The following is a 12,199-nucleotide window of genomic DNA, read 5'->3' as shown; positions in this document are numbered from 1 at the left end:
AGGAGACCAAATAACTTCATTTGGGCGAAGGTTAGATAATAGAGACGCTGCAGGTATTAGCCTGGCTGCATTAGCTTGATTTGCTGCTACTGTTCACCTTGTCCCGAGCTTTAGTGGAGACAAAGGCCTGGAATTACCAGCCACAGAGATAAGCTGTGGATTAGAGCCTGGCTCCCAAGGGAAAGAGAATTCTACCCTAGCTTTGCATTTCGCTTGTTTTTCCCCCCTCAAAAAGTTAACTTCTAGTTTCCCCGCTGAATGTTATTACATTCTTTACAGACAGATTTTTAGCAATTTTAATTCCAAAAGTGTTATTTCCAGTAACAAACCAGCCATTCTGACCTTTCAGGTTTCTGAGAATGGTCCTAAGTGGCGATCTTGTGGTTTATCCTGCTTCTTGAGTATTTTCATGTAATATGAATTTGTCTCATAAGAATTATAATAAAACAAATATTATTACTTATATTTAAAATTAAATAGTTATATACCACATATACATTTACTTTCTTTTTCTTCATTTTTCTTTTTTGTCTTTCTTTTTTCTTTCTTTTTTTTTTTTTTATATATATATATATATATATATATATATATATATATATATATGGTTTCTGTGTATAACCCTGGCTGTCTGGGAACTTTCTGTAGACCAGGCTGGCCTCGAACTCAAAGAGATCCTCCTTCCTCTATATCCCAAGTGCTGGGACTAAAGGCATGCACCACCACCACCCAGCAGTATTTCCAACATTATGAACTATTTTAATTTTTTCTGACATCTACATATTATTTATTTCAATCACAATGTAACTCTTTCCTGTAGTGCTGGGTATTGAACTCACACCCGCCAGGTGAGTGCTCTGCTACTGAACCCAGTGCTAATTACATCGTTATACATTTGTTATAATTGTTGTGCTACTGTGTTGTTATTTCAGCTACAAAAACATAAGGCTGTCAGTTACACATAAACTTACTTTAGTTATAAGCCTTTCTGAGACTTAGGGCCCAGGAGTCACTCACACACAGAGCATTGTGCCCGGACACGCCAAGGGGAGGATGGTATCAGTCTCCTTCTTGCCTCATCAGACTTTGCAGACACATCAGCTTTCATGCTTTCTTTTTAAAAATTGTTAATTGTTGAGCCAGGCAGTGGTTGTGCACACCTTTAATCCCAGCACTTGGGAGGCAGAGGCAGGCGGATCTCTGAGTTCGAGGCCAGCCTGGTCTACAGAGTGAGTTCCAGGACAGCCAGGGCTACACAGAGAAACCCTGTCTCGAAAAACAAAAACAATCTATCTATCTATCTATCTATCTATCTATCTATCTATCTATCTATATATATATATTTGTTGATTTGTGAAACTTTTCCATTTTCTTTTAGATTGTGAAATTTTATACAGACCCCTTGCCCTCTCTATGAGTTTGGTTTAATTACAAACTGAGGTTTGAGTTTGAAGCCAAATTGTATGAAAAACAACACTACTTCAAAAATGCTCAAATATGAATATTCAAGAGTAGTTTCTTGTTTTGTTCAAGACTTGAAATTCTGTAAACTAAGCAGACAGGAAGGAGAGAAAACAGTAACTCTGACACTGCAAGATATTGCAAATTATGGTGGTCATAATTGTGTAAACAATAGCACAACCAACAAAAAAGCCAATTCTTTTATGATAGCTGAGATCTTTAAAGTATTTAATGGTGGTTCTCTCTGAAGGATAAGACTTGAGGTGGCCTCTACCTTAGCAGTATTGCTAAATTAAAAAAACAAAGCTTGTTCATAGCCCATGACGCGCTGCCCCCACCTCCTGCTCTGTTAGCTTCCAACCATCAAACCCAACATTTTCATAGGAGCCCAGGGGAGCAAAGAAAGCCACTAGTGGAGAAATGTTAGCTGACTGCTTCACAAGGACTGCTCCAATTGTTTACTCCTGGCAGTAACCCCTTACCCTGGCAGGATAAGTGGCCCAGGCTTGCTCAGAAGCACTGTGACCCTCAGGCCTTCCTAGTGACAGTCAGCTCTGCTCACCTATCCCTTTCTCCCACTCCCTGTCTTGGCACAAGCGCAAAAGAATAAGGAGTGTACTGCTGACTGATTCCTGAAAAACAGAGCTCTCTGCCCACAATGTGCTGGCAGTAAATGATTTCATAAAGTTCTGAGTCAAGCTGTCCTCCAATCAATCAATCAATCAATACCCAGGAAAAAACGTGTAGTGGTAATAAATTTGGTAATCCAATCAAAACTTTCACTCTGGAATTCACAGGGAAATAGGATGGACAGAGGATTGACGGAGACAGAAAAGAGAAGGCAAAATTCAGTTCAGGGGGAGGAAACTGGAATCTGGAGGACACTGGACAGAATTAGAGCATTCAAACTGACATTTCAAAATCAAACAAAACCTACGCGGTTAGATTCTTTACATTAACTAGAAAATGAACACCTGCAGTTCTGCTGCTGTTGTCTGTCTTGTTTTTAGAGGAGAGGACTCCCTTTTTGCTACATAGTTCCTTTTTCCATTTTCATAGGGCATATATGGTTTGTCCTATAGAAAGTACCTTATTACTTCCAGTAGCCGAGTCAGAGCACATGCAAAAGGACAGAGCATGGTGCTAAAGTATATAGTTATATACATATGTTTTTGCATATATAAATATATAAGATTTATACTTATATGTAATATATAATATGCTTATATATAAGTATATATATTTATACTTATATACTTATGTAAATTATATATAACTTATATATACTTATATATAACTTGCATATAATAGACATACATAATATAAGTACTTATACTTATTAATAATAAGTATTAATATTAATAATATATGTAAGTATATATAATACTTATAAGTATTATATAAATATTTATGTATATACATATATATAAGTTTTGCATATATACACACACATATATATGTATATACACATATATGTATATGAGCACATGCAAAAAGACACTAGCCTGGTACTGAAGTATGTAGTTGATTGGACTCATTAAGCTGAAAACAAAAACAAACTGGATGATCACTATCACTTAAAACCAAAAAAAGTTATATTAAATGAATTTGAAAGCTATTCGAAAAATTGCATTTATTTGTGAATTTATTCAGTTTTACAAATGTTAAAGATACACTTTATTTATGTGTGTGCGCATGCATGTGCATGTGTGTGCACACATATGCGTGTGTGCGCGTGTGTGCATGCGTGTTCATGACATACATGTGGAGACCAGAGGACAAATTTTCAGCATTGATTCTCTCTCAGCCGTGTGGGATCTGGGGCATTGACAGAACCTGGGTCACTGGGCTTGGCAGCATACCTTAACCTTCTGAATCATCACACTGGCTCTGCTGCTTAGTCCTTTTTGGCAGTGCAGTGCAATGGTGAGGCTATGAGAGCTGATGGTCTTATGTCTGTACTTTGCCATCATGACTATAAAAGAAAAAACAACTTGAAATTGGTGTGTTATAGATTTGTTTGAGCACATGGCCAGAAATCAGCAGAAGATTCACAAATAACTCATTGTATAATATAGGTGTGCATAATTGTGTTTCAAAAGGTACCTGAAAGGAACTAATTGAAATAAATTAAACCTATTATTATTATTATTATTATTATTATTATTATTATTATTATTATATTTTTGAAATACTTTGTAAGTTGTAACCAGCCTGTGGAATCACTTAGTTATGAACTTAGTGATTTTAATACACATAGTAACTTACTAGATTAACTTTATTCACTTGAAAATAGTTATTGTTGAGGTTGGGAGGAAGAACGGGGTGAATCTGAGAAGTGTTGGGGAAGAAGGGATAAATATGATTAAAATAGATTGTATATATCTGTGAAAGTTTCAAAGAAGAAAATATAGTAATATACCTGTCATTTCTGGAAAATTTTATTAAAAATATATAGGAAAGGGTTTTTCATTATAACTAAAAATGTCCAGATATAATATGTACTATGCTAGAATCATAATTATTTGCAATAGTTTCAGAAAGAATAACAATACCCAGATTAGGTACAGGAGAGAAACTATGACATTTTAAGTACTTGGAATTTCCATTGATTTCTTGTGTGCTACAACTGGAAGAGACGCCCACATGTATCATTTTCTACCTATTTCAGAAGATCTGGGTTGAAGGGTTTTTTTGCCATTAGAAACTGTGATTCTCTATGGGACCTTTTCAGCTTTGCTCGACGATTTTGGAACCAAATCTAGAATCAAGGGAAAACAAAACAGTTCTCAGACACATTCCTGTGTTATCATCATGGGTAACAACTGTGTTTGAACCCTACCTGGATTCTGTCCTCTTCTAAATTCAGCTTTTGAGCTAGGTCCTCTCTAATATCAATGCCAGGATAGCAGTTCACTCTGAAGACATTTTCCAATACTTCGACCTAGAATAAAAAAGGAATTCTTTAAAGTGACAGTACTCCATCATATGTCATCAAAATAGGGCTTTCATATGTGCAGATGAAAGATGCACTTAAATTTGGGCAGTTAATCTAAATGCATTTAAAAACAATTGGTTGCCCAGTGACTGGCTTCTGTCCACCAGGGCATTGGTTACTTTGTGTTGTCACTATTGACTTGACCAAAAAAAAAAAAAATCTTCCCACCTGATTTTGGGTAAAAGCGGTTCTTGGCCTTCGTCCTCGGTACCAACTCAACTCTCTTTTTAAAGAGCGTGTTTCTGAGGCTGAAAAATAATTTTCGTATTTCGGATCACTTTCTTCCGGCTTTGGGTGATCCACTGAACAGGGAAATGAAATCTCACTGGGAAGATCTGGGGCATGTAGACATGGGTTACCATCTTTCTCTAAAATCAGAAGAATAAGGTTCATCTTAGATTGCCCGTGTTCCACAAAGTTCTGGAAAAAAGTCATTTTAGTAACTCATTTAGAACTTTCCTAGGGAATTCTTCAGGGTTTCACAAAAGAATTGCCTCTCCCATCAACAACAACAACAGAAGAAGAAGGAGAAGGAGGAGAAGAAGAAAGAAAAAAAAGAAGAGAGGTAGAGAGGAAGAAAAGGACGGAGGGAGACAGAGACAGAGAGACAGAAATAGGCAGACATACACAGAAAGAAAGACAGAGACACACACACACACAGAGAGACAGAGAGAGAGAGAGAGAGAGAGAGAGAGAGAGAGAGAGAGACAGACAGACAGACAGACAGACAGACAGAGACAGACAGACTGACTAACTGACAGACTGACTGCCTTGGTAATAGAGAACATTTTGGACCCTACATTTTTCAGTGAAGAGAGATTTAGACTGCCTAACGTGACACACGTACACAGAGGATTTTCTGAAGCAAACACTAGCTCTCCCTGGGAGTAAATCACCTACGGAAGGCATTCTAGTCCCTTACGTCCCTGTTGGAGGCTTTTTATATTCATGGGACAGAATAAGAACGCGGTCTCTAACTCTGTACTACTGAAATAAAGGGCAAACTGAAGACGCAGATGAATTTAGAAGTTGCGGGCATACCTGAGTCGCCGCAGGTGTCTGTCCAGGGTCTGTGGGGTCTTTTTGACGTTGCACAATCTTTTTTCTGGTCCAGTCCTAAAATGCTCTCAATTGAGAAGGAGCAGGGCGAGGGTTTGCTTTTCTGGAGCTGAGCACCTTCCCGGAGGCTGGGAGACATCCTCTTCTGGGTCGTACAGAGTTGGAGGGCTCCTGCCCCACGTGTGCAGAGCTGGGATCTTCCAGCAGTTCACCTTGTAGCTTTGCTGACTAGGGGGCTGGGTTTCCAACGTCAGTAATTAAAATCCTGTTTTAGAAAGTTTTAGCAAGTCAATGAACACTTGCCCAGCCAGCAGCTTAAGGAGTTAATTGTTTATTTGTTTGCAAGTAATTAGCAACTAATGGCTACACCAGGGGGCCACCTACAGGGACAAAAAGTGTTATCTCTCCTAAGCAGAACACAGACTTAACTTTCTCGGAAGAAGTGATGCACAAACATAGCACCCTTCTTTTATTTGAGATCATTAATGTATAAAATCGTGTTTTTATTCTGAAGTTTGTATTTTCAAGGATTCTAGTTACCTTAATGTACAGGACAGATAGAAAAGCAGTCAAGTAATAAATAATCTGATTTAGTGAATGTTCTTCCAAGGAAACTGGGAAAAATAATAATCTCTTAATGCTATTACAGTAATTCTGATGAAAATGCCTGTTTTCCATATGCATATGTAATGGTGAATGTTGTCAATGAAAACACAGTACTCTTTGGAGTGCAGCACACTGGAAAAGCCTGGCAGTGTTATTAACCCAGAGTGTAATTGTCTTCCAAGTGCCTTGGATTAATTCATAGGAACAGTTGCACCACGTATTTGAAATAATTAATGGGCTAATTCCTGTCTTTCATTCTTTCTTTTTAAATGAGAGGGATACACACATACACGAGGTTCATATGCTACAGAGAATAATGTATTTCTATAAGTTATCTCAAAGAACATAGTTAAGTATACTTTTTGTTTGAGACAAAGTCTCATTATACGATTATGGAACTAACTCTCTAGAGCAGGCTGGCCTCGGACTGACAGATCTGTCTCTCTCTGCTTGCTGAACACTAGAATTAAAGGTAGAGGACACGGTGTATGTCCCCACCTACTGACTTAGGGCTCGTCTGTGTGACTTGCTTTGGCCAGAAGAAAGAATGTGAGCAAAAACTCAAAATGTATTAACATGATTGGTTTGCCTTGCTTTCTGATAATGCTGTGGGACATCATCCCTGTGGTAGCTCCTACCCTTCAGCCTTCAGCCTAAGACCTAGAATGAACATGTGATTCAGATCCTAACCCATTCTACAGGCTGTAGTCAAGACAGCTGAGTCCAACAAAGCTCAGTCAAATGCCAACTGGCCTGATATTCATATTCTCTCTCTCTCTCTCTCTCTCTCTCTCTCTCTCTCTCTCTCTCTCTCTCTCTCTCTCTTTCTCCCTCCCCCACACCGCCCCCCCCATTTTTGTTTTTGAGACAAGATTTCTCTGCGTAACAGCCCTGGCTGTCCTAGAACTCCCAGGCTGACCTCAGAGATCCACCTGCCTCTGCCTCCTTAGCACTGAGATTAAAGGTGGGAACCACCATGCCCAGCCTTGGCCTGATATTTTCTAAGCAGGAAAAATAACCAGTTAAAGCCACAGACGTTTGTGGGAATTTTTGCATGTATAATCTTTTTACCTTTTTCTTAAACAATTTAAAAAATAGACATATTTATTGCATATGTATGTGTATGCACCTGAATGTATGTATGTGTGTGCACCTGAATGTATGTATGTGCACTGTATGTGCACTATGTGTTTGGATGCTGCCTGTGGAGGTCATGAGAGGGCATTGGATCCCCCTAGAACTGGGTTTACAGGTAGTTGTGGACTGCCATGTAGCTACTGGGAATTTAACCTAGATTCTCTGCAAAAACAGTAAGTGCCTTTCCATTGCTGAGCCATCTCTCTAGTGGGACTAAGAATCCCTTTATTGGTAAGAGTCCACAAGCTCCAACCACTGTTTGGCTGTTGGTGTCTGCATCTGTCTGAGTCACCTGCTGCATGGAGACTTTCAGAGGATAGCCATATTAGGCTCTTGTCTGGAAGCATAACAGAGTATCATTAATAGTGTTGCAGATTTGTGCTTGCCCATGGGATGGGTCTCAAGTTGGGCTGGTTATTGGTTGGCCATTCCTTCAGTCTCTGATCCATCCCCCTTGCTATGTAGCTCAGGCCAATCTTGAACTTACTATGTAACCCAGGATGTCTACAAACTCAAAGCAAACTCCTCCTCAGCCTCATTAGTACTTGCAGCAGGAGTGTGAACAGCCATGCCGAGCTAAATACAGCATTTAGGAAGAAACAGCTCATTGGCTGGATGTAAAGGTACATAAGAATGCTTCTGGGTCTGGAGAGATGGCTCAGCGGTTAAGAGCACTGACTGCTCTTCCAGAGGTCCTGTGTTCAATTCCTAGCAACCACATGGTGGCTCACAACCATCTGTAATGGAATCTGATGCCCTCTTCTGATGTGTCTGAACAGGGCAACAATGTACTCACATACATAAAATAAATAAATCTTCCAAGAAGAAGAAGAAGAAGAAGAGGAAGAGGAAGAGGAAGAGGAGGAGGAGGAAGAGGAGGAGGAAGAGGAGGAAGAGGAAGAGGAGGAGAAAGCAAGCAAGTTTCTGGTGTTCCTGCCTAGCTACAGGAGGTGGCCTCTTCAGGTTCCATATCCCCAATGCTGTGAATCACAGCAATGCGATCCTCATTGATTCTTGTATGCCTCCCTTATTGCAGGTCTCTGTCTCATCCTGGAGATGCCCACCTGCAGATTTTCCATCTGGCCATCTCTCCTGTCCTTCCTCCTGAACACCCCTCCCATTCCCCTCTTCACTCCCTCTCTGTCCCAGTTCCCTCCCTCCAGTCTGCCTTTCATGACTATTGTATTCTTCCTTCTAAGTGAGATTCAAGCATCCTTGCTTGTGCCTTCCTTCTTGTTTAGCTTCTTTGGGTCTGTGGAGCGTAGCATGGAACCCCAGTGGAATGATAGGGACACCAAACCATCCACAAAACTTTTGACCCAAAATTTGTTCTTTCTACAAGAAATGCAGGCAAGAGGGATGGATCAGAGACTGAAGGAATGGCCAACCAATAACCGGCCCCCAAACCCCTCAAGCACCTCTCTCTCTCTCTCTCTCTCTCTCTCTCTCAGGGTTGTGATTTTTTAAAAAGAATTATTTGTTTATTTTATGTATATAAATACACTGTAGGTGTCCTCAGACACATCAGAAGAGGGCATCAGATCTCATTACAGGTGGTTGTTGGGAATGAGCCATCTCTCCAGCCTACTTGTGGACTCTTAGAGGATAGGAACTCTACAGGAAGACCAACAGAGTCAACTAACCTGGACCCTTGGGGCTCTCAGAGTCTGAACCACCAACCAAAGAGCATACAGAGACTTAGGCCTCCCACACACACATAGCAGGTGTATAGTTTGGTCTTGTCTTTTTTTTTTTTTTTTTTTTGGTTTTTCGAGACAGGGTTTCTCTGTGTAGTCCTGGCTGTCCTGGAACTCACTCAGTGGTGGCGAACGCCTTTAATCCCAGCACTTGGGAGGCAGAGGCAGGCGGATTTCTGAGTTTGTGAGGCTAGCCTGGTCTACAGAGTAAGTTCCAGGACAGCCAGAGCAATACAGAGAAACCTTGTCTCGAAAAGACCTAAAATAAAAAAAAAAAAAAAAAAATTCTGTCCTGATTTCTTCTTTGACCCAATTATCCCTCAATAGTGTATTGTTAGAGTATTTTCTATTGTTGTTGATATCCAGCTTATTCTGTTATGATCAGATAGAATGCTGTATTGGTTAGGGCTTCTATTGTGATAAGACACCAGGACCAAAAAACAACTTGGAGAAGAAAGGGTTTGCTTTATCTTATAGCTTGTAACCTGTCATCCAGGGAAGGCAGGGCAGGAACTCAAGGTGGGAATCTGGAGGTTAGAATTAACCCAGATGCCATGGAAGAGAGCTGCTTACTGGTTTGCTCTGGATGGCTTTTTCAACCAACATTTTTTTTTTTTTTTTTCAGCACGGAAGGAAGATTACCTGCCCAGATGTGACACTGCTCGAAGTAAGCTAGGCCCTCCCACATCAATCATCAATCAAGAAAATATACTCACAGGCCAATCTGGTGGGGACATTTTCTCAATTGAGATTCCCTCTTCCCAAATGACTCTAGCGTGTGTCAAGTTGATGGGAAACTGGCCAGCACAAATGCACAATGTTATTTCAATTTCTTGTATTAGTTGAGACTTGGTTTGTGTCTTAATATATGGTCAATTTTGGAGAAAGTTCCTTGAGCTAGTGAGATGAATGTGTGTCCTTTAGTGGGTGGAATATATTCTGCAGTGCTTGTCAGGTCCATTTGATTTATGATGTTGTGATTTATGAATGAGTGTTCTGTAGTTCCTTACTAGGCCAAATTGATTTAACTCCAGTGTTTCTTTGTTCAGTATTGTTCAGATCACCGTCTATTGCTGAGAGTGGTGTGTTAAGGTCACACAATGTCACTGTGTTGAGAATTATCTATGATTTTAGATCCTACAGTATTTCTTTTATGAAATTAGGTGCATTTTTAAACACTTTGTTTAGTGTGTATACTTTTAGAAATAATATCCTCTGGGTGAGTTATTCTCTTCTGATTAGTTTTGGCTTGGAATCTATTTTGTTGGATATCAGAACAGCTACAGTTTCTTGTGTTTTGGTTCCCTTTGCTTGGGATTCCTTTCATTCTAAGGCTGTGCCTATATTTGATGATGAAATGCCTTTCTTAGGGGTAGCCAAAAGATGGATCTTGTCTTATAATCCAATCTGCCAGTACACATCTCTTTTTTTTTTTATTTAAGAATGTCTGGCTTTATTTTTTATTATTATTATTATTAGTACTAGTAAGTGCACTATAGCTGTCTTCAGACACCCCATAAGAAGGTGTCAGATCTTATTACAGATGGTTGTGAGCCACCATGTGGTTGCTGGGATTTGAACTCATGACCTCCAGCAGAGCAGTCAGTGCTCTTAACAGCTGAGCCATCTCACCAGCCCGTACACATCTCTTTACTGGAGAATTGAGACCACTAATACTAAGAGTTGTTAGCTGACAATGTGTGATAATTCTGGTCATTTTATCCATCTGTGGTGTTTTCTGTTCTTAGGCCTCTTTGATCAACTGTTCTGGAATTATTTATCCCCTATGATATCTTTAATGTATTTATCATTTTCTTCTGACCAAAGCATTTCTTTTAGTACCCTCTGTGAAGATGGCTTAGTGGTTACAGATTAATTTTTAAAATAAATTTGTTTTTATTATGGGATTTTAAAAATTTCTTCTTCAATTTTAGTATATAGTTTTTGCTGAGTTGACAATGGTTGTCTTTCAGAATTTAGAATACACCTTGTCAGCTTTCAAAGTTTCTGTCAAGGTGGGTGTTGGGACATGCCTTTAATCCCTGCACTCAGGAGGCAGAGGCAGGTGGATCTTTTTGAGTTCCAAGCCAGCCAGGTCTATAGATTGAGTTCTGGGATGGCTATATACAGAGAAACTCTGTTAACAAGCAAACAAATAAAACCCAAAAAAAAAAAAAAAAACAAAGCCCCCAAAAGACAAAACAACAACAGCAACAAAGAAAAAAAGAGAAAGAAAAAGAAAGGAAAGAGAAATAAAGGTTTCTGTCAAATAACCACTGAGTTTTACTTGACTTTTCTCTCTTGCTGCTTTTAATATCCTTTCTTTAATTCCCCCTCTAACTCCCTCATTACTAAAGGTGGAGGAATAGACTGAGGAAGAGGAAGTTAGGAAGAAACAAAGAGCTCCAGTTTGGTTACAAAGTCATTATTGCATACAGACCTACCTGTAAGCTCAGGGCAGGAGCTCAAGGCTTGTAATTACCAGAAATAGTGTTGTCTCAAAAGCCATAGATTCACCTGTGATCACCCAGAAACTTGAGCTACATACAAAAAAAGGACTCAGATTGAGACTAGGCTGCCCATCGTCTGGAGGTAGGGGCGGAAGTGGTGCTGGGTAAGGAATAAGAATCAGAAAGACTTGGAAACAGAAATGAAGACAAGGAGCTGCAAACTGAATTATTATTATTATTCTTTTATGATTTACTACTATTACTAACTACTACTACTACTAACTACTACTAGTACTACTACTACTAACTACTACTAGTACTACTACTAGTACTGTCACAGCGTCTCTCTTTGTATCCCTGGCTCTCTTGTATTTCCTTCTGTAGAACAGCCAGGCCTCAGACTCACAGAGATCTGCCTGCCTCCGCTTTTCAAGTGGTGGAATTAAAAGCATATCTGATCCTCACCAAAGATGGTGCTACTGAATCACAGCAACTTTACATAAAGAAATGACAAATGTTTGAAGAGACTTTTTAAAGAAAGAATAGAGACAAGAGAGTGAACAGAACCAAGGAAAGGATGTGAGCAGTGGTACCCCTAGCAGAGTCTGCTTCTGTTCTGGATCCCTGTGGGTTTCTCTCCAACAAGCAGCTAGAAGAATCATTGAAGACGTGTCAGTAACTTCATAGTGTCACTCTGCAGGACGTGTTTTCCATCTCAGTAAGTGTCAGCTCTCTACAGTAGCCTCGATGCTTTCAGGACTGACCTCATCTCCTAGTGTCTAATCCTTTATATC

General features: G+C 39.6%; 1 protein-coding gene across 1 annotated transcript; it reads right to left on the bottom strand.

Moving 5' to 3' along the window:
• Nucleotides 1-4,120: 4,120 nt before the first annotated feature.
• On the bottom strand, nucleotides 4,121-5,654 carry Hesx1 (HESX homeobox 1). The gene is made up of 4 exons (XM_034498886.2): nucleotides 5,498-5,654; nucleotides 4,625-4,824; nucleotides 4,301-4,402; nucleotides 4,121-4,219 (listed from the first exon to the last, which is right to left on the bottom strand). Exons 1-4 carry the CDS (start codon nucleotides 5,652-5,654, stop codon nucleotides 4,121-4,123), a joined length of 558 nt encoding a protein of 185 aa, XP_034354777.1.
• Between the last annotated feature and the right edge of the window lie 6,545 nt (nucleotides 5,655-12,199).

Source organism: Arvicanthis niloticus, chromosome 3, assembly GCF_011762505.2.
Source record: "Arvicanthis niloticus isolate mArvNil1 chromosome 3, mArvNil1.pat.X, whole genome shotgun sequence".
In the NCBI taxonomy this organism is placed as follows: Eukaryota; Metazoa; Chordata; class Mammalia; order Rodentia; family Muridae; genus Arvicanthis; species Arvicanthis niloticus.
Note: the sequence above shows the minus strand (reverse complement) of the source record. Positions and strands in the feature narration are given on the sequence as shown.